At 42.2% G+C, this 24,437-nt stretch overlaps 1 protein-coding gene across 1 annotated transcript in view; it reads left to right on the top strand.

Annotated features, from left to right (window-relative positions):
• Positions 1–265: 265 nt before the first annotated feature.
• The window catches only part of CAPS2 (calcyphosine 2), an 87,503-nt gene continuing 63,331 nt past the window's right edge, over positions 266–24,437 (top strand). Inside the window, exons 1-5 of the mRNA XM_067559924.1 lie at positions 266–515; positions 7,357–7,562; positions 10,314–10,380; positions 15,211–15,301; positions 20,730–20,839. Of these exons, the coding sequence (XP_067416025.1) occupies positions 350–515; positions 7,357–7,562; positions 10,314–10,380; positions 15,211–15,301; positions 20,730–20,839 (640 nt within the window). The 5' untranslated portion in view covers positions 266–349. The remainder of the gene's footprint in view (positions 516–7,356; positions 7,563–10,313; positions 10,381–15,210; positions 15,302–20,729; positions 20,840–24,437) is intronic.

Below are 24,437 nucleotides of genomic sequence, written 5' to 3' on the forward strand. Positions count from 1 at the left end.
GTTTTGCAGTGAGGGAGCTGGGACTCCGTCTCTATGTCCCGGGACAGGGCCTGGGGACACTCCGGAGTGTGAGGGTTAGTCTGCCACTGCCGCGCTGTCTGAACCCGGCCAGAATCCGCGCCTAGCCGCGGGGAGGCTGGAGCCCGCACGGGGGCGATGCTGACAGGGGAGGAGGAGCCGCAGCATGGCTGGGGCCGCCTGTCGGCCCGGGCTCCCAGGCAGCTCCTCGGCGGGTCCTTCCGCCGGAAGGGGCGGGACTGGGCGCCGCCGCGCTCCGGAGAGTCTTTGTAGCTGCGGCGGCCGGACGGGAGCCTGGCCGGGTTGTCGGGGCGCTCGGCCGGGCTCGGCCATGGCGGTCTCAGCGCTGCAGCAGTGCGTGGTCTCCGTCGTGCTGCTGCTCTGCCTCTTCGTGGCAGTGCCCAGGCTGTTCGGGGGAGGAGGCGGAGGAGCAGGCAGGGCCTTGCGCAGGGGCAAGGCTGGCCCCGCTCGCTACGATCCCCGTCAGCTCCCCGCAGGTACAGACAGACCCTAACCCCCCCCCCCCCCCCCCCACGGGCGCTGCGACTTGCCCCGGGAGGAGCCGCCGCCAGATCCTCCCTTCTGGCCAGACAGCGGCGCGGGGCGGGCAGGCAGGCTGGCGGTACTCCTTCTTACGCCTCCTTCTTAGGCCGGGTGGGCTGGCTTCGGGTAACGGGCTGGCTCCCGCCCCACCTGTCCCCTGAGCTGGAGGTAGGGTGGTGGGAGCAAGAAGTGGCAGCCTGCTGCAGTCTTACGTTGCTCCCTTTCCCTGCGTAGCAGGGTAGGTTTGTGGGTGTGAGGGAAAGTGCAGTCTGGGACCCTCGTCTTCTCTTCTGTCCCCTCCCCGCCCCCGGCCGGCGGGCTCTGTGGAAGGGGATGAAGCTACAGCCTGTTGGGCCATGTCTGCTCTACAAAACTATGTTGACCTAACTCACATTGGCATGCAGTCACTGTAGTTATTTAATCGTGTGCACGTGCAGGCGTGCACACACACCGTTGACTCCTCATCTCCACGGCGCATGTCCTCACTAGGAGCGCTTGTGTCGATTGTACTGTCATGGTGGGGGTGGCTCCTGAAAGCCAGTAATAGTTGACATAAGTGACAGTGTGTATACTGACACTGTGTTGACCTAATTACATTGATGGTCACTGTCTTTTTCTTGGGGAGGTGGTATTACTAAATTAGTGTAGCAAGGCACTTATGTCAATGGGAGCCCTATTTAAGTGAAGACACAGTCACTAGTAGGTTAATCCAAGGCAGCTTACATCAACCTAACTGTGTAGCGTAGACCAGGCCTTAGCCTTTCCCTTCCTCTCTGTAATCACTTAAACACTTGTCTGTGACTTGTAGTGGGAATCACTTTGTGTTCTCACATAATTACAGAGCCACATATCTGAGGCTAGCTTGAAAAGAATTTTGTGACAATCAACTCTGGATAAGTCAAACTCTAACTTCCTATGCTTCTCATACGTTATGGTATATAAAATAAATGTAACTGTCTGCAGTCAACAGAATGAAGTCATAATAAAGGACTCACAAGATAAAGAATATCTTGGAGAATGATCAGACAGACATTGCTTCAGTTAATAGAGAAGAGGCAATTTGGAGGGTAAGGGGAATTCCTCCAAAGTGTAGGTGATGCTTTGTTCTCAAAAGTGCACATTTTAATAAGCTAACTCCATGGAATAGGTAAGAGGTATTGTTTGTGACCAACTGGTGTTCTTAGTTGTTTTTATTCTGAAGAATTGGTTAAAAACAGGATGCAGGGAAGGGTGAAAAAGCTGAGTGTTACAGTCTCAATAAAGAAATCAAATAATGTTGATTGGTTGATAATGGGCTAGTATTTACTTCTGGAATTAAGCAGACACTGTATTGCCAACAGGCATTAGGAAAGACATTTGCTTAAAATTAATAATCTTCAGTTCTGAGATTCTAGCTGTTCATTAAGACCAAATACTTGTCTGGTCTAAATTGGTATGGAGCTTTGCTAATTTATACCAGCCAAATTTCTAAAAGCAAGTGGTCCATTTTAATATGTGCAATAAATTAGATTAATTTAAGTTTCCTTGAGACAACCTTATGACTTGATAAGTTGAAGGCAGGAGAAATAACAAAAGATCTGTGATTTCTAATGATTCACTGTTGGATACTTGGCAATAAAATGGACAATTTATGAGCCTCTATACAATGTGTAAATCTTTTTGTGCAATTCAGAATGGCACTAAAGCTTAGGTTTAACCTATAGAATGTTACACGTTCTGAACTTTTTTCTTTGGGGCAAGGATGTGTTTTTGTTCTGTTTGCATAGTGCCTAGTACAATGGATCTGAGACTTCTAAATGTCACCATAATAATTCAAATCCTAATTATATACACTATATAAGGTAGTTTGTTGACTTAGATTTTTCTAAATGACCACTGAAGTGAGGTGTTATCATAAATATAAAGTAATGGAGAAGGAAAAAAAAACATTAAATAAACAATGCTCACTAATGGCTTCATTCTTGGAGCTATAGTTTTCCCTTCAAGCCCCTGTATATAGTACTCCTATGGAAACTGTGTGGGTAACTGTAAATTCTGTTGCAATCTTCCATTTGGGGAGGGGAAATTAAGGTTTAAGACATTCCTGTGGTGAGTGTAAAACCATTGTCAAACTATACACTCTAGTTTTCCCTGCTTAAAATTTAGTGTGCATCAGGGGGCTGGGAGATGAGAGGTAGAGAGGAGGTTACCTACCATGTTGATGTATGAGAGGATGAAAATCCTCTTATGAGAACTATATGCTCCAAATGGAGGCCTGAAAAATACACAAACCCCAACTTTGCTAGAGTATTCCTTCAACAACAAATGATGATGCTGGATTCCTGTAAATATCAGTAGTCCACTGGCTCACAAGCATGATTGTGCAATCAAGATAGACGAAATATAGTATGTATGCCTATGAACCTAAGCTGCCCGTCATGATGCCCCTTTTAGAAATGCATCTCAAAAAAGAACAGTTACAGAATAATGATTTTATGAGATTTGTTGCCCACATGGATTCCACTCTTAGTGTGCGTGCATCCAAGATTGGATTCTGTTGGCTAACACTATCCATTGGAGCCGTGCCTGTGCTCTAGATGCTCTCGTGCTCCCCTACTTGAGGATATAAAGGGCTGAGTGGGCCCAATCATCCCTCAATTCCTTTGCCAATACAGGATCCCAGAGAAGTAGAACTGCGTAAGTAGCAGGGAAGGAGGGCAGGGTCTTGGAATCCATGTGAATACACATCTCAGACAGTAGTTACTGTAGGGTATGTAACCACTCCTTGAGTGATTGTCCACATTGATTTCATTCTTGATGACTAACAAGCAGTTGTCTATTTGCTTGGAGGTGGTTCCTCAGAGTCTTACTTTAAAGAAGGACTTCAGGTCAGCTCTACCAATATGGGCATCTGATCTGGAAGCCTTTACCAAAGAAGGTATATTGGAAATGTGCGGACTGAGCTCCAAGTAGCTGCTCTACAGATTTCAGAAATAAGGATATTATTTAAAAAGGCAGCAGTCCTGATGTAGGAGACCTGGGTTCTAGTGTAACTAGCTCTTTTGTGGCTAGGCAAATCTAACTTGACTAAATCATAACATGTCCTTATAAAGTTGGAAACTGATTTAGATAATCTCTGAGAAGATATTGCCTGACTTTGAATTCTGCCTGCAAAGGCCACAAAAAACCTGCATATGTTCCTGAATTATGTTCATGTAAGGGCACTATCCCTTTACACTGATAGGACAAATGTGTGAAATTTAAGTCCTCCTCCCACCCGCCCCAAGGCTGAGTGAGGCTTGGGGAAAAATCGGGGAGATGAAGAAATTGTTTCACATTGAATTCTGCTACCCTAGGAGGAGGAGAAGTTCCTGTGTATGTAGAGGAGGAGGAATATATTTCCTCCAAAGGAGGGGTTCTTCTGCCTCTGTGGAGGGAAGGTTGATACTGCAGCTACCCCCTTAGCCAATAACTCAGAAGCTGGTGGATAGGATGTTGCCATCCTCTCTTTCAGGGAGAGTTGATTCCAACACTAGACCCATGCTCAATACTGTAGAACTCTGCCAGGAGAGACATGACCCATAGATGTAGTGGGTACCAAAGTGTCCTGTTGCTAATCAGTATCAGAGCACCTGAAGGGGCTATGTCAGAATTTTGGCCCTTAGGAGGTTGGTGACTCTTGTGTCTCTGCCTGCAAGGCAACAGAAAAGGTGACCTTGTCTCCTCCCTGGGTTAGTGCTCTGTTCTGCCCTGATCAGGAGATATTGACACTGGAATAGTGGCCGATGAATGGGGTAGATGTGGTCTGGGAGTTTGGGATGGAATCTCTGGTAAGTGGGGCACTGACTGAGAGAGATTGATGAGATATCTGGCCTGGCTGTGGCCTTCCCTTGGTGTCCAAGGAGGCTTGCATTGATCTGAGGAAAAATAGGTTCATGCAGGCTTCCCTCATGCTTGGAGAAGGAGAAACACTGCTTGGGATATGTCCCTCTCGTAGTCAGAGTAGGCACTGAGAGTGTCCGTTGCTAATAGGCATCAAAATACGGGGAATACATCTTGAATCCTGGAGACTGAGCTTCTGCCGTCTTACTAGTGTCTCTGTACAGAGGTGGGGGATAATGTCTACTGACTAATAAAAATACTGAAGAAAACTACCTTCATGGGGTCTTGGAGCCTGAGTCTGAACATTGTAGTTTTGTAGCCTTGCAGTCTGAGACCCATGAGCCATAGTCAGACCTGTGGGGCTCCAACAGACACTACTCGCCAAAAGAATCTGATCTTGCACATATGGGGCATACACGTACTAAAAATGGAATCCATGTGAGCAATCACTTGAACTTTCAGAGGAACCTAGTAAAAGAGAGTGTCTTTTGGAGGCTTGAGAATTACACCTTATTTTGGTCATCTGGCCAAGGAGAAATAAAGAACAAAACTTCTTTTATAGCTCATCAACTCTGATATGTAATGAACAAAAAGAGATCCCTCCTGCATCTGAGTATGTTCTGTGATCACTACTGAAGATGACTTGAACTGTAGGATGGATAAAAATCAATATTTTTAAAACTGATTTTTAAAATTTAAATTACTTTTTAAAGAATAAACCTATTCAAAATTACATCAAGATTGGCATCACTGGCTAATCACCTGGAACCAGAGTTTGCTGAAGAACTAAACCATCTTTTGACAGTAGTAGTTTCTTCTTCAGGTGTAGAGAGAACACTTTGTTTCAATTTATTGGCTGATTGGCAGTTGAAAAAGCAGGAAAGCTTGTTTTTTATTCTCTTCCAATCGATGAATAAAAACATGATGGGAGAGGATGTGATCTACTAGTTCTAAAATTTTGAAGGATATCGTGACCAGAAACAATTGGACCTATAGATACTTCTCTTATTTATTAAGAGTTAGTTTTAAATGCAAAATATATTTTGATAAATGTTTTTTCTTGCATATCCAGTGAATTTAAGGTTGTTTTATTTAACTAACAAAAAATACAACCCCCTTTTTAAAGTTATCTTTAATTTAATTCCAATTTCCCATCTACATGCAGCTTGACAAAAATATCGCAAGTAACACATGAATCATTTAGTATGTAATAGGGATGTAAAAATTAGTTTAATTAAAAATCCCTGTAAATGTTCCAAAAATAGAATGTATAAATGGCGAAATGCTGGGGGCAGGAGCCGCAGCTGGGCAGTTCTTGCTGGCAGGGAAGAGTGGAGCCCAGCGGGGAGAGGGGGAGGTTAGTTGCGCGAGTGGTGGGGAGGCGCGGAGCCCGGCAGGAGAGGGGGTGACCGAGCCACAGCTGGGCTCACCCCCCCGCACTGTACTCCGCACCTTCCCATCGCTCGTGTGGAGCCAAGTCCAGGTATGACTACCCCCCCCCCCCCGCCCCCATGCTTCCCTGCCAGCAAGAGCTGCCCAGTGTAAAGTAAAATCTTCCATCTAATGGAATCCATTTTAGTAATCTTTCCTACTGTAAGTGTGACAAAAATGCAATGTCTATTTTTATTTCAGGCTTGAATTCCACATGTTGTAACTTCACTGCTATCTTGATGTAAGATAATACCAGGGAATGTATTTTTTCAAGTAAAGTATCTCCTGCTTGTGAAGTGGTGTTGAATGAAAAGGCTCACATCTCTGGAAAAATTAAGGCAAATTGTTCAAAAGGCAGCAAATTATGTCCATAGGCTAGCAACTGTTGGCAGAAGTAGTAAGCTTATTATAATCCATGTGAAAGAACTGGCTGTATTTATGTTCATCATTATTCTCACTAGAAATACTCAGCAGTACTGGTTTTCTGAAGGATATTAGAAATTGTGACTGAGGTGGCACTTCAGCTAAGAATATGTTTTAATGTTACTTATTTCTGGGGGGAAAAAACAAATTAGTCTGAAACTTCATGCTTATTTTCAGCTTATGGGTGTATATGTTAGCCATGTGAAGCTTGATAAAATCTCATTTGCCATTTTCTAGACAATATTGGTATGTGGGAAGCAGACTTCTTATGCTTCAGTACGATTCTTGCTCCCCTCAATTCAAATACTTCAGACTCCTTGTTGATTTAGTTGTCAATAGGACATCTTAATTAGACATATGGAAAGCCTTTTTAGAAATAATAGAGTTAAGTATTTGGAAAATGTGTATTGCACATGTGTAATGCTATGCTTGGCTCTTTTCCATTAAATATTTAACTCTGCTGAGTTATGGCACTCCTACACATGTGTAAGATCATTCATAACAACACTAAGCCTACAGCTAAAATTTGTATTTTACATATGCTAATCTGGTTATTTAAGTAAATGTCTCTTGCTCAGACAGGACAACATTAGATTTCTGTTTCTAAAGGTAGATTTAAAAAAATGTTGATTTCAGCATTAATAGAAAACTTAGTGAAAGTTTGGTGCTAAAAGTGAAAAGCAGTTCTAATAGGTTTAAATTCAATGCCAGATTGCTATTTGCATTTTGTTTTCAATATCAGTGTATTACTGGTTATATCTAACTTCACTGCAGTTTGCAATTACTGTGCCAAATTATTTCCATTAGTATGGAAGAAATCTGCCTGATAACTGGCATTGTGTTTTACTTAGTTGTTAGGAGGAGAAAGAATCTTAATTTGATAATTTTTTAGCATACATTTTACTGTGCATACATGATCTATTGGTCTATTGTAACCTTGTATGTAGCTGTTCTATAATAGCTTTCAGTTGACATAATATTTAAAAAAAGTGAATCTACAAAAAAGAAAAATCTCAGGACAGTCTCATTTTGAAATTAATAATGGCTAAACTTTTTCTTTTAAAATATTTCATTTTGCAGGTGGATCTAAGAGAGTTGATCAGTTTCATCTGAATTCAGGAAGTTCTGAAAGTAAAACATACCAGAGCTTTCAGCAGATGAGGAATGCAGTGGAAAAGGATGGGAAAAGTGAGAGAACTAAAGGAAGTGGCAAAGACTTCACTTTTATCCTCATGCCCTTGTATGCTGTTGGTGTGGGAGTGTTTGCAGCATACAAATTCCTAAAGGTAAATATCTTAACCATAGAAGTGAGAGTTGGTAAAAACCCAATAGGTCATTTGTTCCTCCCCTGTGCAGATTCTTCTTTAAATACACATATTTTGTTTTTTGCCCAATGTAAAAACTGCTGTTCACTCCTTCTTTATGCATGAAGACCTTTCTAACTATTTTAATCTATTTTCCTCTTATCTTTTACATTTCAAATGTACATTTAAATGTAATTCTAAGATCCTAACATCCCTCTCTGGGTCTTGGACAAGACTTTGGAGATAGCACTATTGATAACTATCACCTAAGCAACAGTGCGTGTGTGCACCCCCCCCCCCCCCTTCAGACTGAATTGGAGTGGGAGGAGGTGATTTTTGCAGTCTAAGGGAGTGTCTAAATGGCATGGCAAAGCATGCCAGAGGGGTGCAGTTTCTGAAGTGCACTAACATGCTGCACTCTAACTGCCCTGTGTAGACCCTACTGGTGTACTCTAAACCTAATTCATGTAACTAGGTGCCTTCTAGAGCAGTGGTCCCCAAACATTTTTGGTCCACACCCCCCTTACCTGGTCCGCATCCCCCTAGGAGCTGGGGGCGGAAGCCAGAGCTGCAACCAGAGGCCAAGGCTGGGAGCTGCATCTGGTGCAGAGTGGGGCTCTGGGGGCACTCGCTCCCCATCTCTTGTGGGGGCTGCTCTAGGCCCTGCTGCCCCCCCCCAGTGTTCCTCTGTGCTTCCCCAATATTCTTCCATGCTCCCAAGGAAGGGGTACCCTACAGTTTGGGGACCATTGTTCTAGAACGTGCTAGCAGCACTGTGTAGACACACCCTAAAATCTTTAGCAGTAAGAAAAGTCTAGACTTCTTTTTTTTTGCCTATCAGTTATGAAGCAACAATGGGGAATTTTGTTTACAAAACATACCATGTGTGTTACTAGTATAGTAAAAGAAGTAATTATCCAGCTTTCTAGCAAAGTGGGATGCTGTTATTTGCATTGTGGTAGCTACTAGGAGCTCCAGTCACCTAGAACCCTGTGATCTTATTCTACATTATACAAACACACATGAAAATGACAGTCCCTGCTCTTTTGAAGTGCTTACAGTCTAAATGAGACAAGAGAGTCAAAACTGCTCAGCATGAAAAGAAGTTGTCATAACATAGCAGCTGCCTGACTGCTTTTGACGTTTCTTTTGTGGGTATCATGACAGAGGAGAGTTTTGAGGAGGAGGAGGTGGCCTTGTGGGTGTTTATGGGAGAGAACATGAAGGTGCTGCTTCATAACACTTTTGTTAAATTTACGAAGGCTAGTGTCATTGTCAGAGCAGATGTTGCTGAAGTTGACCTCTTGATGTGCATAGGAGATAATAGGGAAGGATAGGCCTTGAAGGGCCTTAAAAGCAAAGATGAGTAGCTTTTTTTGCTGTGACAAAAGGGAGGAATGCAAAGGGGGATGACATAGTGAAAGCGGTGAGCCATGAAAACTATTTTTGCAGCAATATAAGTGAAGCAGATTGCATTTATCAAAGCTGGAGGGGAAGAGGTAGTGATAATTGAGACTCAGGATGAGGGCCTGTGCTACAAAAAACTTACCTGTGTGGCTGGAGGGAAAAGGTCATAGCTAGAGGTTGCTTATCCAATATATAAAGTAAAATCCCCCCCCAACAAACACACAATTTGCTTTTTAAATAGCTTCATGTAATAGGGCTTCCATCACTTTTCTTGGGGAGAATTCCAGGGCCTGAAACACCTTCTCAAGAATATTTTCCTGATGTTCAGCACACATTTTTTATTTCTTAATGTTATTACTCCCAGTGATATTGCTCCTTACCATCCTATATGCTGGCACTCTTCATCATTCTTGGTGTTTATACTCTTCATGTACTTTGGAGATTGTCCTCACTTATCTAAATATTCAGCTTTATTAACATTCTGTAGTTGAGGCAGTTAACATACACAGTTATGTTCAAAAACGGAGTCTTAATTGTCTTGCATTCTTAAATGGCCTAGGTACAGAAGGTTACATTTCTAAAGATTTTAAATGTAAGTTGAAGGTATTAAATAATGTCTCCTAAAACAAATTCTCCTTAATATATTTGTGAGTTCAATTTGTGTATTTGCATGATTGAGTAGTCTTATACCAGAATTTTCATGCATTGTTCATATAGTGACTTGGAAAATTCTGTCAACTGTTTTGACTAAAATGTGGCACCTAGTTTAAGATGGCACTGTAAATCAGTGTTTTTTTCTATGTGCTTGCATTGACACATTTGAGATAGAAGTCAAAATATTGTGCATTGATGAACATATGTAAGATCTTGAACGTAGTTTTGTACACACATTTTATGCTTGGCCTATTTTTTGACAGCCTTTGCAGTAAATTGTCTGATTCTGAAGAGGGTGGTACTTGTGAGATTATATGAAACAAATAAAATAGTTTTGTTTTATATAATGCATCTGCTGAAAGTAACAAGACACCAGGTATACTAGCAAAACTATAGTGATTTGGACAAATGTTTCATGGACATTATTTCACAAACTTTTAAAAATATCACTTTTGGCAAAAAGCTTTGGATAGTTTCAGTGAGAGCTTTGCTCTATTTGACTTAGCTTAGTTTGAGGAGTCGGAGGGATCGGGGTGACTGAAAAAACATCACAAAGTAAATAACGGCTGAAACTTTTAATACATTTTAGAAACCTTATTTAAGCGCACATAGTCGAAAACACATATTGAGCTATTATGATGGCTTAAGTGTAACTTCACTTTTTTTTTATAGATGAAATCTCAAGAAGGAAGCTCTTCCAAGAAAGAGAAAAATTCAGAAGATAAGGCAAAAGAAACAGGCAAGGCATAAGTTCAGAACATGCATAATTACAAAATGCAGTTTTCCTTCTACAATCAAACAATATGTATTCATTGATATGTTGCAGAACAAAATCCAGTTCTTAGTTTATTAAAATGTTTTAAGGAACATTAACAAGGCTATTAAGCTTAAAACGAGGTGTTTGGATATGTGATAGGTATAGAGCCATGCTCAGTATTGACATACCCACAATCATAGAAATGTGAGCCTGGAAGGGACTCAGAACAATTGTCTAGCCCATCCTCTGTGCTGAGGCAGCACCAAATTTGTCCAGCTTTTCCTTAAAAGCCTCTGGCAAGGATTCCACAACCTCCCTTGAAAGCCTATTCCAGAGTTTAGCTATCCTTATAGTGAGAGTGTTTTTCTTAATATCCTCCATCTCCATTGCTGCAGATTAAACCAATTGCTTCTTGTCCTGCCTTGAGTGGACATGGAGAACAATTGATCACCATCCTCTTTATAACAGCGCTTAACATATTTGAAGACTGTTATCAGGTCCACTCTCAGCTTTTTTTCTCAAGACTAAATATGCCCCATTGTTTGATCTTTCCTTATATATCAGGTTTTCTAAACCTCTTATCATTTTTGTTGCTTTCCACAGAATTCTCTAGCTTACCAACATATTTCTTAAAACGTTCTGCCCAAAATTGAACACAATACTTTAGCTGAGGCCTACCAGTGCTAATTAGAGTGGGACAATAACCTCCTGTGTCTTACAATACTCTTCTTAATACACCCCAGAATGACAGTAGACATTTTTGCAACTGATTGACGTTGTTGGCTCATATTCAAATTATGATCTACTGTAACACCCTCATCCTTTTTCTGCGATACTACTGCCTAGCCCGTTTTTTCCCAATTTGTGTTTACACATTTGATTATTCCTTCCCATGTGTAGTACTTTGCTCTTATCTTTATTGAATTTCATCTTGTTGACTCCAGATCAATTCTTCAGTTTCATTTTGAATTCTAATCCTGTCCTCCAAAGTGATTGCAACCCCTTCCAGCTTGATGTCATCTGCAGACTTTATGAACATATTCTCCACTTCATTCCAAATCATTAATGGAAACATGGAATAGTACTGGACCCAGGACTGACTCCTGCGGGACCCCATTAGATACACCCTCCCAATTTGACAGTGAACCATTGATAACTACCATTTGAGAATGTCTTTCAACCAGTTATGCATCCACCCTTTAGTAATTTCCCCTAGACTACATTTCCCTAGTTTGCTTATGAGATTGTCACGTGGGACTGTATCAAAAGCCTTACTAACATCAAAGATTGATCACATGTACTACTTCCCCCATCCAGTGGGCTAGTCTCCCTATCAAAGATGGAGATTAGGTTGGCCTGTCATGATTTATTCTTGATGAATCCGTGTGGGCTATTACATGTAATCCTATTATCCTGTAGGTTATTACAAATTCATTGTTGTTTTGAATAACTTGTTCCAGTATCTTTCCAGGTATCAAAGTTAGGCTGACTGGTTTTTCATATCCTGCATCCTCTTTGCTTCCTTCTTAAAAGATATGTACTATGTTTGCTGTTTTCCAGGCTTCTGGGACTTCAGCTGTCCCCTGTGAGTTTTTGAAGATAATTACTAATGGTTCTGAGATTGCTATGTCTAATTCCTTAAGTTCCCTAGGGTAAACTTTTTTTGTCAGGCCCTGCCAACTTGAATACGTACAACTTACCTAAATATTCTTTAACCTAGTCTTTCCCTATACTGGCTTTTGTTTTCCTTCCCTCTTGTTTTTAATATTGTGTTAAGCATTTGGTCACAGTTAACCTTTTTTATGGAAGACTGAAGCAAAACAGGCATTAAACATCTTCACTTTCTTGATGTCACCTGTTAACCGTTCTCCTTCTTCCTGCCAAGCAGTGGTCCAACACTTTCCTTTCTCTTTCTCTTGCCCCTAATGTATTTATAGAACCTCTTCTTACTGTCTTTTTTTATGGTTCTTGTTTGGTGTAACACATTTTGCGCCTTAAGCTGTCTGATTTTTGACTCTACTTGCATGTCCTATTCTTTTGTATTCATCCATAACAATTTGTCTCTTTCCACACTTTTACTATTCCTTTTTGATTTTTTTCAGTAATTAAAGAGCTACTTGTGAGCATTTGGTTTCAAAATGTTAAGGACATGACTTTTTTTGTTGATTGCTTGGTTCATTCTGCTTGGCAATGAGGACATAACTACAATTTAGAATAACCTACTATAAAAGGACATTCTTGGTTGATAAATGCAAAGTAATGCATACTGGAAAACGTAATCCTTACTGTACATGCAAAATGATAGGATCTAAATTAGCTGTTACCACTTAAGAAAAAGGTCTTGGAGTTATTGTGGATAATTCTCTGAAAACATCCACTCAATGTGCAGCAGCAGTCAAAAAAGCTAACATTGTTAGGAATCGTTAGGAAAGAGATAGATGATGATAAAACACAAGATTTCATAATGCCACTATATAAATTCATGGTATGCCTAATACTTAAATACCGCGGGCAGGTCTGGTTGCCCCATCTCAAAAAAATTATGTTTGAATTGGAAAAAGTACAGAGAAGGCAACAAAAATGATTAGGGGTATGGAACAACTTCAATATTAGGAGAGATTAAAAAGACTGGGACTTTTAAGCTTGGAAAAAAAATGACGACGGGCATATGATAGAGTTCTGTAAATTCATGAATGGTGTGGAGAAAGGAAGTGTTATTTACTCCTTCACATAATACAAGAACCAGAAATCACCCAATGGAATGAATAGGAAGTAGGTTTAAAATAAACAAAAGGAAGTACTGCTTCACACAATGCACAGTCAATCTGTGGAATTCATTGCCAGGGGATGTTGTCAAGGCCAAAAATATAACTGGATTCAAAAAAGAATTGGGTAATTTCATGGAGGATAGGTCCATCATTGGCTACTAGCCAATATAGTCAAGGATCAGCCCTGTGCTCTGGCTGGCCCTGGCTTCTGACTCTGAGAAGCTGGGAGTGGACGATAGGGGAGGAATCACTTGATAATTGCCCTTTTTTGTTTATTCTATTTGAAGCACCTGACATTGGCCACTGTTGAAAGACAGGATACTGGGCTAGATGGACCATTGGTCTGACTCAATATGGGCGTTCTTATGGTTGGTTGAATGCTCTCCAATACATTAATTTGGTGTGGGTGGGTGGGTGGGTGGAGGGGTGGGTGTTTAAGTAGATTATAATCTGCTTTTTTGGTCAGACTCTCTAGAGCAGACGATCAGTATGAACTAGTGCAGGGATCGGCAACCTGTAGCACGTATGCCAAAGGTGGCACGCACAATGATCTTGAGCGGCACACGGCGCCACTCGCAGCCCCAAGCAGCTCAGCACTGCGTGGCAGCTGCTCCCCCCTTCCGGCCCTGCCCCTCTCCCACATGGGCCCAGTGGGGGCGCCCCAACTGGAGCTGCGCTGCTCCCGGCCCCAACCAGCGCTGTGCAGCAGCCACTCCCCCTTGTGGCCCCGCCCCTCTCCCTCATGGGCCCAGCGGTGCCCTGGCTGGAGCTGCGCACTCCTGGTGCAAAGCAGGTGGGGGCGGGGGAGCGGCCACTGCATGGCACTGCTTGGGGCTGGGAGAGGCTCCTGGCCACGGCCAGTGATGCACCAACCAGGCCCTCAGCCTCCTGGCCTCTCTTCCGCCCTTGCGCTGGGAGCGTCTAGGGAGCCGAGAGGACCCTGGGTGCACAGGGGCCAGGCAGCCTTTCCCCTGCCGCTGGGTGGCCCGGTGGCATCTACCTTTTTGATTCCTGCTCCCTGCTGGAGGGCTGCCAGGGATGTCAGCGGGGGTTGGCTCCTTAGAGGAGGGCCTGGCCGGCATGTCTCCTCCTCCTCCCCCCACCAGCCCGCCCCCGCCCTCCTCCCTGGCCGGCACCAGAGCCATGCTGCTGACTGGGAGGGGAAGAGGGAGAGCAGGAAATGGCCTGCAGACCCCCCACTCCGCCGGCACCGGGGAGGGGCGCAAATAAAAATACTGGCCCCTGGGCGCCGGACACCCTGTAAGCCCCTGGCAGGGTGCTGGGGGCCCACAGCTCCTGGAAAGGGGCAGTGGGAAGACTTGGCTCGGTCCTTCCCAAAGGTTGCCGACCCCTGAACTAGTGTGTCATTTTTAGAGTAGGTCAGACTGGACATGTCAAACTTTAATGTATTTAAGAAGCATACCAGCTTTATAGAAAAGATGTAGTAACGATTAGTGGAGTAATCCACTTACACTTCATGCTAATAAAGGACTGTTCCCCATGTTCTAGTATCTTACAGAGCATAGGGTAAATGCCAAGTAGTGTGGTTTCTGTAACTTCTCTTGGGGAACCTGCAGTAGAGCTTAATAGTTACTATTGGGAGGTCTTTCCCTTTATAGTCATGATTTTCCCATTATTGCTCCTAGTTACATTCCTTTTTATTTACTACCCTAACCAACTCCTTTGCCTTTACTGGGATTTACATCCTTTGAATACCCACAGCCTGTTGGTGTGTCCTCCATATCATGCCTTAGGAAAATATTAATGTGTGAAGTTTTTCTTTCATTAGTCAATTTTTTTTCATTTATCTGATAAATGGAGTTACTCTTTTTCTTAACTCCGGTTTTACCTCTTTTTGGTAAGGTAGTTCCAAGAGCTGAACAACTTTTACACACACACACAGTCACTCCAAAGTTTTATAGAGAAGGGGTTACTTTTTTTCTCTTTGATAATCTATACCCAACCAAAAACATAATTGGCTTTTGTTTCTTTGCTACCATCTTGCAGTGCAAACTCATGTCTAATATGTAATCTTCTCTTTTAGAACATCAACTTTTGGAACTGGAGCAGCATCTAGCGCAGACAGAGAAAATGTTAAATTCTTTATTGACTCAGTTAGATCCCCTGTCAAACTGGTGAGTAATTTCAGGATAAAGAATACCGTTTATGCCATGCATACAATTTTACTAATTGCCTTCTAACTTTTTAGGGAGTTACAAACCTCTGAAAAGATATTATTTATGAGGTGAGAGTTACTGAGAAACCTTGTTTGTAACGTAGCATTTGTATAATGCTGTACAGACAGTAGCCAACTCTGCAGATTTAAACAGGCAATCCTACAGACAGCTCCCTTGTTCACATACAAATGTAAGCAGCATAGTAAGAGAGGTAATACTGTAAAGTGATATTCTTCAAGTGCTTGTTCATGTCCCCCCATTCCAGTGTAGGTGTGTGCTTGCCCTGAGCATCGCCGGTGGAAAGTTTTTCCCTCAGTGGTATCTGTCAGGTCGGCTGTGGTGCCCCCTGGAGTCGCGGATGTTTATAAGGCTCCACTGATCCACAGCCCCTTCAGTTCCTCCTTAGTGCCCGTGACAGTAGCTGGAATGGCCTCATCCTTGCATTCTGCAAGTACTTCCTCAGTGGACTTTTCTCTAACTCATTGTATATAGTTAACTTCTTTTTAGTAATTAAGTTTCAGTTCTTTTAGATAAATAATGAGTTAGATTAACAGAACCCCGCTCAGCGGGGTTAATCTCTGCCCAGTACTGGGGCATGCCTCATGTGACTTGTCACAAGCCTGTGCCTGTGGGTGATCCCCATTCCAGCTACATTAAGTGCCTGGTGGAAGCTCATATGCAGGAGCGCTACAAGATCTGTAAAGGCTTCAGGACCCGCACTATAAAGGACAGAGATCCTAGGCTAAAATTCATTCTAATGGAGGCAGTACTAAGATCTTCCTTGGAACCCAGTCATTTAGACTCTGCTCTGAACACCTCAGCCTCAATATGGGGCGCCCCAGCTATACTTCAGGATTCTCACTGCCGTTCCTCATCTCTGGCACCAAAAAAAGATGCTCCTTCTACTCCTAGAGAGCCTCAACACCGGTTGTCACCTCCGGCACTGAAGAACGCCCCAGCAAGGGAGCGTCAGCACCGCTCTCCATCAGTGGTGCCGAGGAAGAAGCAGAAGAACTGAGGAGGTTGATCCTCAACCCCAAGGTCAGTGGGGCAGAGAGACTCTAGCAGAGCACAACCCGTGCGGGGCACTCTGTGGCTCCAGTAACACGTACAGAACCATTGACTCTGGTTCTGGGTTGGAAACTGTTGAGTCTGGCACCGATGGATTCTTCATCACAGGAGAGCCACCAGAGCTCCATTGTCCTGGAGGTACCATCGACACCAGAGGCATTAGCCACAGCAAGAGAGTTATTCTCTCTATTGGTACTGTTCCCGGCCATACGGGAGCTGTCAGCTAGGGTGCCAGCAGGGAGAACCTCCAGAGCACTGAGGCTTCAGGTGCCATCAAAGGGGAAACTGGCCATAATGGCCCAGGCATGGTCTCCTTCCTCCTGGCACCGATCGTCAGCACCGCTCTGCCCTGGTTGCTGGGTAGGTAATTCTCAGCATCTGACTCAGAGGTGGAGTCTTAGGTCTCTCATAGGAGCCAGCATCAGCCCTCCAGTCAGCACTCTCTGGTTGTAGATCTTAGCCAGGATGTCCAACCTGTGGTGTGGCCATCAGGACAGTGGGAGTTCCCAGTATACTGGCCTTTCTGGAACCCCTGACCTTTCTCACTGCAGCCAGGTTTGCACTCCAGAAGGTCATATTCCATAGCTTCAGAGTCTAGACCACTTTCACCACCCTGCTCAGAGCAGGATCCAGGCTCTGGTACTGAGGCTGATGCCATATATCATGAGCCAGCACCATGAGACCCATATGGTGCCATGGGTGAAGAACCATGCCCTCTACTGGTCCAGGCATCTTTCTCCTCTTCCCTGGATGAGTCTGTCTTGGGAACAGACATTGCACTCCCAGGATGATTACAAGACGCATCAGGAGCTCCTAAAGAGAGTGGCTCAGAACCTGGGATCCAGGTGGAGAAGATCAAAGAGTCTTACCATGCGCTCATGGACATCCTGGCAGTGCTCTGCCTACAGTGGCTCTGAATAATGCCATTATAGACTGTATCAAGGTGTTGTAGCAGACTGCAGAATCCCTTCAGCTGACAGCAAAGAAAACTGAAAAGAAATATGTCCCAGCTATAGGTTACAAATTTCTGAACACCATACCTACCACTGGGCTCATTGGTTGTGACAGCAGCCAATGAGCAGGAATGGGGCCCAACACCAAAAGCCAAGGAGGCCAAAAAAATAAGACTTCTTTGGTAGAAAGTGTGATGCTGTCTGAATTAGGGGTGACCATTTATAATATTATTGATGTCAATATTGCAAAATTACAATAATTCATATGAGATATGCCATGTCAGGTACCATTATAAGGGTTATAATTTGCTAAAATTGGTAAGTACATTTATATGTATGTACTAGTGTTGTATTGAGTTCTAAATACGTATGATATATCTGTATCCAAACACTTATGCTGTGTTTCTGGGTGACACCCCAGACAGGATGGCAGCAGCACTAAGCCTGCTTAATGGCCCGTCAAGGGAACTCAAAGGTAGTGAGAGAACCCAGGGGCTACACCTTCTGAGTCACATGGGCTTGTAAGAAATGCCTAGGGACAGGGGACTCTGAGGCCTTTCCATGCCATGTGCTGCATGGCAGTGTTTGGGACAAGCCACATGACAAAGGGTCATAAAAAGAAGCTGCACCATCCTCATCTTGTCTTCATTTCTGCTTCTTACCTCTGGATCAACTCATCTGCAACTGCAGCTGTTCAAGAAAGGACGGAGACCCATTCAGGTACTGGATGTACACCAGAGGGACTGTATAAGCCTCGAACTCCACAGTTCTACTGAGACTCTGATATATAGAGTGAGTGAGTGACCCATCCGTGCCTAGGGTAGCCACCTGGAAATGCCAAGGTCAGGGCAGGCTGCAAAAGGAGAGCAGATTCTTCCAACACTGGTGGGTGACACTGAAGTCAGACTTCCCAACCAGCCACAAACAATGCTTCTGATTCCCCACACTGGTTATCAAGAAACTAAAACAAAATATACACAGCCCCCTTTACTCCATTTCAGTCTCTGGCTCCCAATCAGCCACTAGGTCCAGTAAAGAGAGAAGTTATTTAAAACTCTTTACCAAAAAGTTTTTCCTGGCACCAAAGAATCAGCCAAATTACCAGATCAATATAAGTTTTTGGATCTTACCAAAATACCACGCTGCCAGTCAATCCTTCAGTAACTAAAACTAAAGGTTTATTATAACAGGAAAGAGACAAATAATAAGAGAAATGTTAAATGACTAAAGCAATCAGATACATACAAATGATTTAAAAGTCATATATATCAGGTTTACAGTAGAATTGTGGAGTTTGCAGGCTTGTATAGTCCCTCTGGTGCACATCCAGTTGTTTAACAGCTTCAGTTGTAGCTAAGTAGTTGATCCAGAGGTAGGTGAAGACTGACTGAAGACAAAACAGACAGAGTGCATCTGCCTTTTATGTCCCTTGGCCATTTCCATGATGCTTGTGGAAATTAATAGAAATAAGATGGAGTGCAGAGTCACATGAGTAAATCCTGATGACTCATCAGGTATATCTCTAGCTTCTCCCCCTGGACCCATTGTACCTGTGAGTTTCCTTAATGAGCCATTAAGCAGACTATTGCTGCAGCTATCCTGTTTGGGGTGTCATCCAGAAACACATCACAAGTTGAAATACAGATACATCGAACATATCCATAACTTCCAATACAAATATGACACACACATACAAACAATATCATCATACTTAGGAAATTATGACTTTTCTAATGGTACCTGACATGACATGTCTCATATGAATTATTGTAATTTTGAAATATTGATGTTGCATAATATCATAAATGGTCTCCCTAATTCAGCCAGCATCACAATATGGACTTTACAGACATGTGTATGTATCTGATTGCTTTGACCATTTAACATCTCTCTTCTTATTTCTTTCCTTTTATAATGAACCTTTAGTTTTAGTTACTAAGGGATTGGCTGGCAGCATGGTATTTTGGGTAAGATCCAAACTTATATGGATCTGTAAATGTGGCTGACCCTTTGGGGATCTGAAGAACATTTTGGTAAAGAGAATAGAATTTAGATAACTTATGTCTTTACTGGACCCAGTTTGTGTTTGAGAGCCAGGGGCTGTGTATTTCTTGTTACAGCTTCTTGATAACCAGTGTGGAAAATCAGGAGCAGTGTTTGTGACTGGTCAGGAAATCTAACTTCATTGTTACCCATCGGTTCTAGGAGAATCTGCTCTTGTTTTGCAGCCTGCCCTGACTGTGGCATTTTCAGGTGGGCTATTCTAGGCATAGATGGGTCACACTATAGTCTTGCCACTTCCACAGTGGTGAGTGGGGGCGGATATGGGCCCGCTCATTATTCCAGGTTCTGGTCCAGAGACCTTGTTGTTAGCAGCCTCCTGCTGCCTCTCACCAGTGCTCCTTCAAATTCCCTGGGCCTCTTCCCTGTGGTCCCATCACCACCTTCGCCTTCCTCTCAGAGCCTCGAGCTCACAAGTACCAGCAGCCAGCCAGGAGCTCTCTCTCTCGCTCCCCTGCTAGTAGCTGCCCTGTCTCAGGTGCAGCCCCCTAGGAACCCAGTCCTCTCCTTTGGGCTCCCTGCAGCAATTGACCACCTCTGGCCCTGCAGCTCTTTTTATATGGGCCTGCTGGGCCTGAATTGGCTGCTCCCTGCACAGCCTCCTTAGGCTGCTTTTAACCCCTTCAGTGCCAGTGTGGGGCAGACACCGCATCACAAGCAGCAATGAAGTTCCTATGTGTGCATGAACTGAGTACTGCAAAGGTGTTGATTAACACCTTTCATGAGAACTACATTATTAAATTGAAACAAATCTATCTCAGTGCTGTTTTTGAGCTAAATTCAATAATGTATTGAAAGTTAAGAGATACTGCATGTGTTGAAACTCCTTATTAAAACAGAAAATTCATCGACAAACTTACAATTAGTTAATACTCTAAAGGCAGTCTCTTCAAAACAAAACATCTTCACGAGACCCTTTTATTCAAGCTATAAAGTTCTCCTTCTAAGTTCTTATGTAGACAAGTTGTCTAGAATAGCTTTCATTGTTAATTCCTTCTTTCAGTGGGCACTTCTGCAACTGGAGCATCCATCCTAAGAATTCAGTGATTAAATCATTCAGCAACTGTATTTCAATTTTGCTGTGTCCTTTTTTTCTCAGTGTTAAGGGAAATGTAATGACTTTTGAAAACTTGTTGGCAATCTGATTTTTAGTCACTTATCCAGTCATGATAGTAGTTATTCACCTGAAAAAACAGTTCAGTCTTCTCTGGAGTCAGAATAATATTTTCAGTGTGATTTTGACATTTCCAATTGTAGCTCAGGTGACCCTTCAGCTGTTTGTCTGTTTCTCTTCATTTCAGTGTTAATGCATTGGCTTGTGAACAGAGAGATGAAATAATGACACAGCTCCAGTCCATTAGACAGCTGATGAAGGAAAGTGGATTGGATAAATCAGAAATGAAACTAAAAGGTATTTCATTTTTCAGGCAATGTTGTAGATCCTTACTATAGTAAAATCAGTGTTGAGCTTATTTGAGTTGTAAATAATTTAATGTTCTGTTCACATATCTTGGATGCAATATGGTTCTTACTTCCAGACTGGTAGATATCAGAAAGCGTTTTAAAATCTTATTTTTTGCCACTAGTTGTAGTCTACAAAAGTAGCAGCTCACTTCTTACTTGAGGTATATCTAGTTATAAATTGAGCTGTTGGCTCTTAAGAGGTGGGAACATAGCTCAGTCCTATCAGAATACACTGCTGCAGTTATAGCCAGAAATCATCTGCTGCTTTATTTGTGAGCCTGGAATTTTCCAAATGTGTCATGAGCTGTCAACCTCACAACATCGCTAATGTATTAGTTAGACTTTTTTTGGAGGAATTTAAAACTGAAACTTCTAAGAATGACTTCTGAAACTGAGAACGCTATCACTAATCTTAAATCTCCATTTTCTTTTTTGTAAATTAAGATGTTAATCACACATGTAATGAGAAACTTGAAGATCTCATTCAGTCACTTGGCAAACACCCTCAGGATAAAACAGATGACAATGAAGATCATAATATTGAAGATCTACTTGAAGATACTGATGGTCATTACAGAAGGGAAGAGAATGAACTGTTTGATGAAGAATTCACACTTAATCAGCTGATTGAGCCAAAGGTGATAGAAGTTCAAGAAGTAATAAATAGAGAGATACTGGAACCAGAAGAGACTGAATTAAGGAGGCGTAATAGATATGAATGAAATACGTATATAAAAATTGTTGCACATATTGTATGCACTTTTAAAATGTTTTCTCACTGCTATATACTTTAAAAGTAGGGGTGAAATCCTGGCCCACTGAAGTCAATGGGAGTTTTGCAGTTGACCTTAGTGAGTGGCAGGTTTTCACCCAGAATGTTTACACATATTTTCTATTTATTTTTCCTATAGAAAATATTTCTGTACTATCTGTATATAATACACTGAAATTACACATGGTGCTTCACTAAAGCAGCAAGATTTATTATACTACTATATTTGTTTTTATACCTAATTAAAACTAAGAGGAATGGATATAACTTGTATAGTGATGATTTTAAATATAGAAATCTTAGCTTAGAGTGATTTAAATGTCTTTTTCGGAGTTGCACATGCAATCTGAGGAAAATAGCTATTCTGTGCCTAGTTTTTTAGATACTGAGAGGAACTTAAACCAGTTCTGACTGTGTTCCTGTACCTTAACAAACCCTGCAGGCATACTGTCATGATCTCTTGAAAGAAAATGAATATGACTATTGTAGGGATGTCCTTTAAATAACTATTTTCTTTATTTTAATATTATATTAAAGGTAATTCTCTTGTTTATAAGGTCCTTAAAACATTGTTTATAAGGTCCTTCATTTGTGATATTGTAGATTCTGCACAATTAGGCTTCTACCACTATTTTGTTTTACACTATTTTGCTTGCTTTACAGTCCATATTTTTGCATGCAGTTTGAGGTTTGTAACAAACACTTTTTTCTCCATTAGTACATAAAATGATCTTGGAGAGTTTGGGCAGAGCCATAACCAGGGTGGGGTGAGTGGAGTGGCCACGTAGGGCACAAAGCCGGGGGGCGAGGGGAGGGAGAAAAATGGAGCAGAAAAATCGTGCGGGGGAAAAAACCCAGTAAGAAGTAAAGCCTTGCAGGGGGCATGATATCGTCACCATTATTTCTGCGCTGCTGCTGGCAGCGGTACTGGCTTCAGAGCTGGGCACCTGGAGGTGGTGGCTGCTGGCCCAGTGCCCAGTTCTGATGGCAGTATTGTTACCCCCAAAATTTTGACCCAAGACACCGCATAATAGTTTAGTTATAGTAATGGAGCAATCACAAAACTTGTCTTAAGTGGGTAACTGGAAGTGGCTCACCCTAGGGGATTTGCAAGGGTTTACTGGGGGTTTCCCTTTAGATCACTGGAAAACTCCCCAGAATTGACTGCCTCAGTTTGCCCTTGGGAGGACATAGATACAGCCTTCCACTTGAAGGATTGACACTCAGACAGTAATTTCTTGGAAAACAAAATATTTTATGAATTACTGATTTTAATACAAGAGGGTTCTTAAATCAAAAATCAACACAATGTAACAAATGGCACAGGTTATAGGATACAGTGCAGGACACCATAAACTTGGTAACCTAATGTGGCGCACCATTGATCATATAGATTATACTGTGTTGTATACCATAAGTCATACAAATACATTATAACATTCATCTGTTAACATAATAACACAATCATCCTGCTAGATAATATATAATGCAATGCAATACAATAACCAGTACCTTACTAGTACATGTGGTAATGCAGTCACATGTAGAATGGCAGTGAACAGCTGGCATCCGTTTTCTTTATCTAAATCATTTTCATACACTCCCAATCATCCAGCTTTATTATCTCATTCATTCCTTGAAGTCACTTATAATGGAGCTATCATGCTTAGTCTTCTTTCCCTCTGCTTTGTCATGGGCCCTTCTGTCTGCTATCGCTCCTTTGTTCCACCATCCTGCTGTTTTCTTCAGTGATTTCTAAGTTCTTTGTGATATTTCAGCTGCTTCTCAATGTTTCAGCCTTCCTGTTCTTCAATCTTCTTGTCTGCTCTTTGCTCTCCCTCTTTTTTTCTTCTTCCTGCTCTGCTGCACTTACTCAAAGACTGTCAGATGCCTGCCTTAAATACCGGTTTTGACCTTTTCTGATTGGCTGTTTCAATCCCTACCATTAGCATACCCGTTCTACCAATCAGTTCAAAACTGCTTTGATTGGTTACCTTTATGCACCAGTCACAGCTTCTGTGTTTCTGTTGGATGTGATGGTGAACCTGTTCGTTCACCTGACTGACCCTTCCTTTCAGGTATTTGGATTGAACTTTATTTCACCCCCACTTACCTATTTGCTATTGGTCAACATTGTTTCTAAACCACCATTTTGGTCTTCTCACCTATAATCCTTGTGGCTACCATTTTGGATTTCTAGCTGCAATCACTTAAAACTATCTCTAGTATTAATTCTATAAAAATCTCTTAAACTAAAATAATTACATGTTTAAGGTCCTTTCAACTTATAGTTCACTGTCCTCATCTCAGTTATGCCAATTAGAGTATGCTAAACTATGATCTTTTCCTGGTCTCAGCTGTGTGGCAGGGAGCTGTTTATGGTACTGAACTTTAACACAGGCTGCAGCATCTTAAAGAAAATGTTTTTGTATCAATGCTGCCGCCAGCAGCAGCACTAAAGTAAGGGTGGCAATACCATCCCTGCTGCAGGACTCTACCCCTACTGTTTTTTCATTATTCCTCCCTTTCCCTAGCTGTGCACCCTAGGTGGCTGCCCCACTCACCCCGCCCAGGTTACGGCCCTGTAGTTGCACAAAATTGTCTGGTTGTCAAAAAAAAATTCACAGGCATAACATAATATTCGGTGTTTATTGTTCCAGCAAATTTTTCCTAAACAGGTTTATTGTGACTTCCAAATTACTGCTATTAATAAAGGTCTTATTTTTCTGCAATTTTCTATGTCAATTTTCCGCAACTCAGCTGCAATTATTTG

The sequence above is a fragment of the Emydura macquarii genome, unplaced genomic scaffold (genome assembly GCF_026122565.2).
Source record: "Emydura macquarii macquarii isolate MOO-44397 ecotype Brisbane River unplaced genomic scaffold, CSIRO-AGI_Emac_v2 contig_2205, whole genome shotgun sequence".
In the NCBI taxonomy this organism is placed as follows: domain Eukaryota; kingdom Metazoa; phylum Chordata; order Testudines; family Chelidae; genus Emydura; species Emydura macquarii.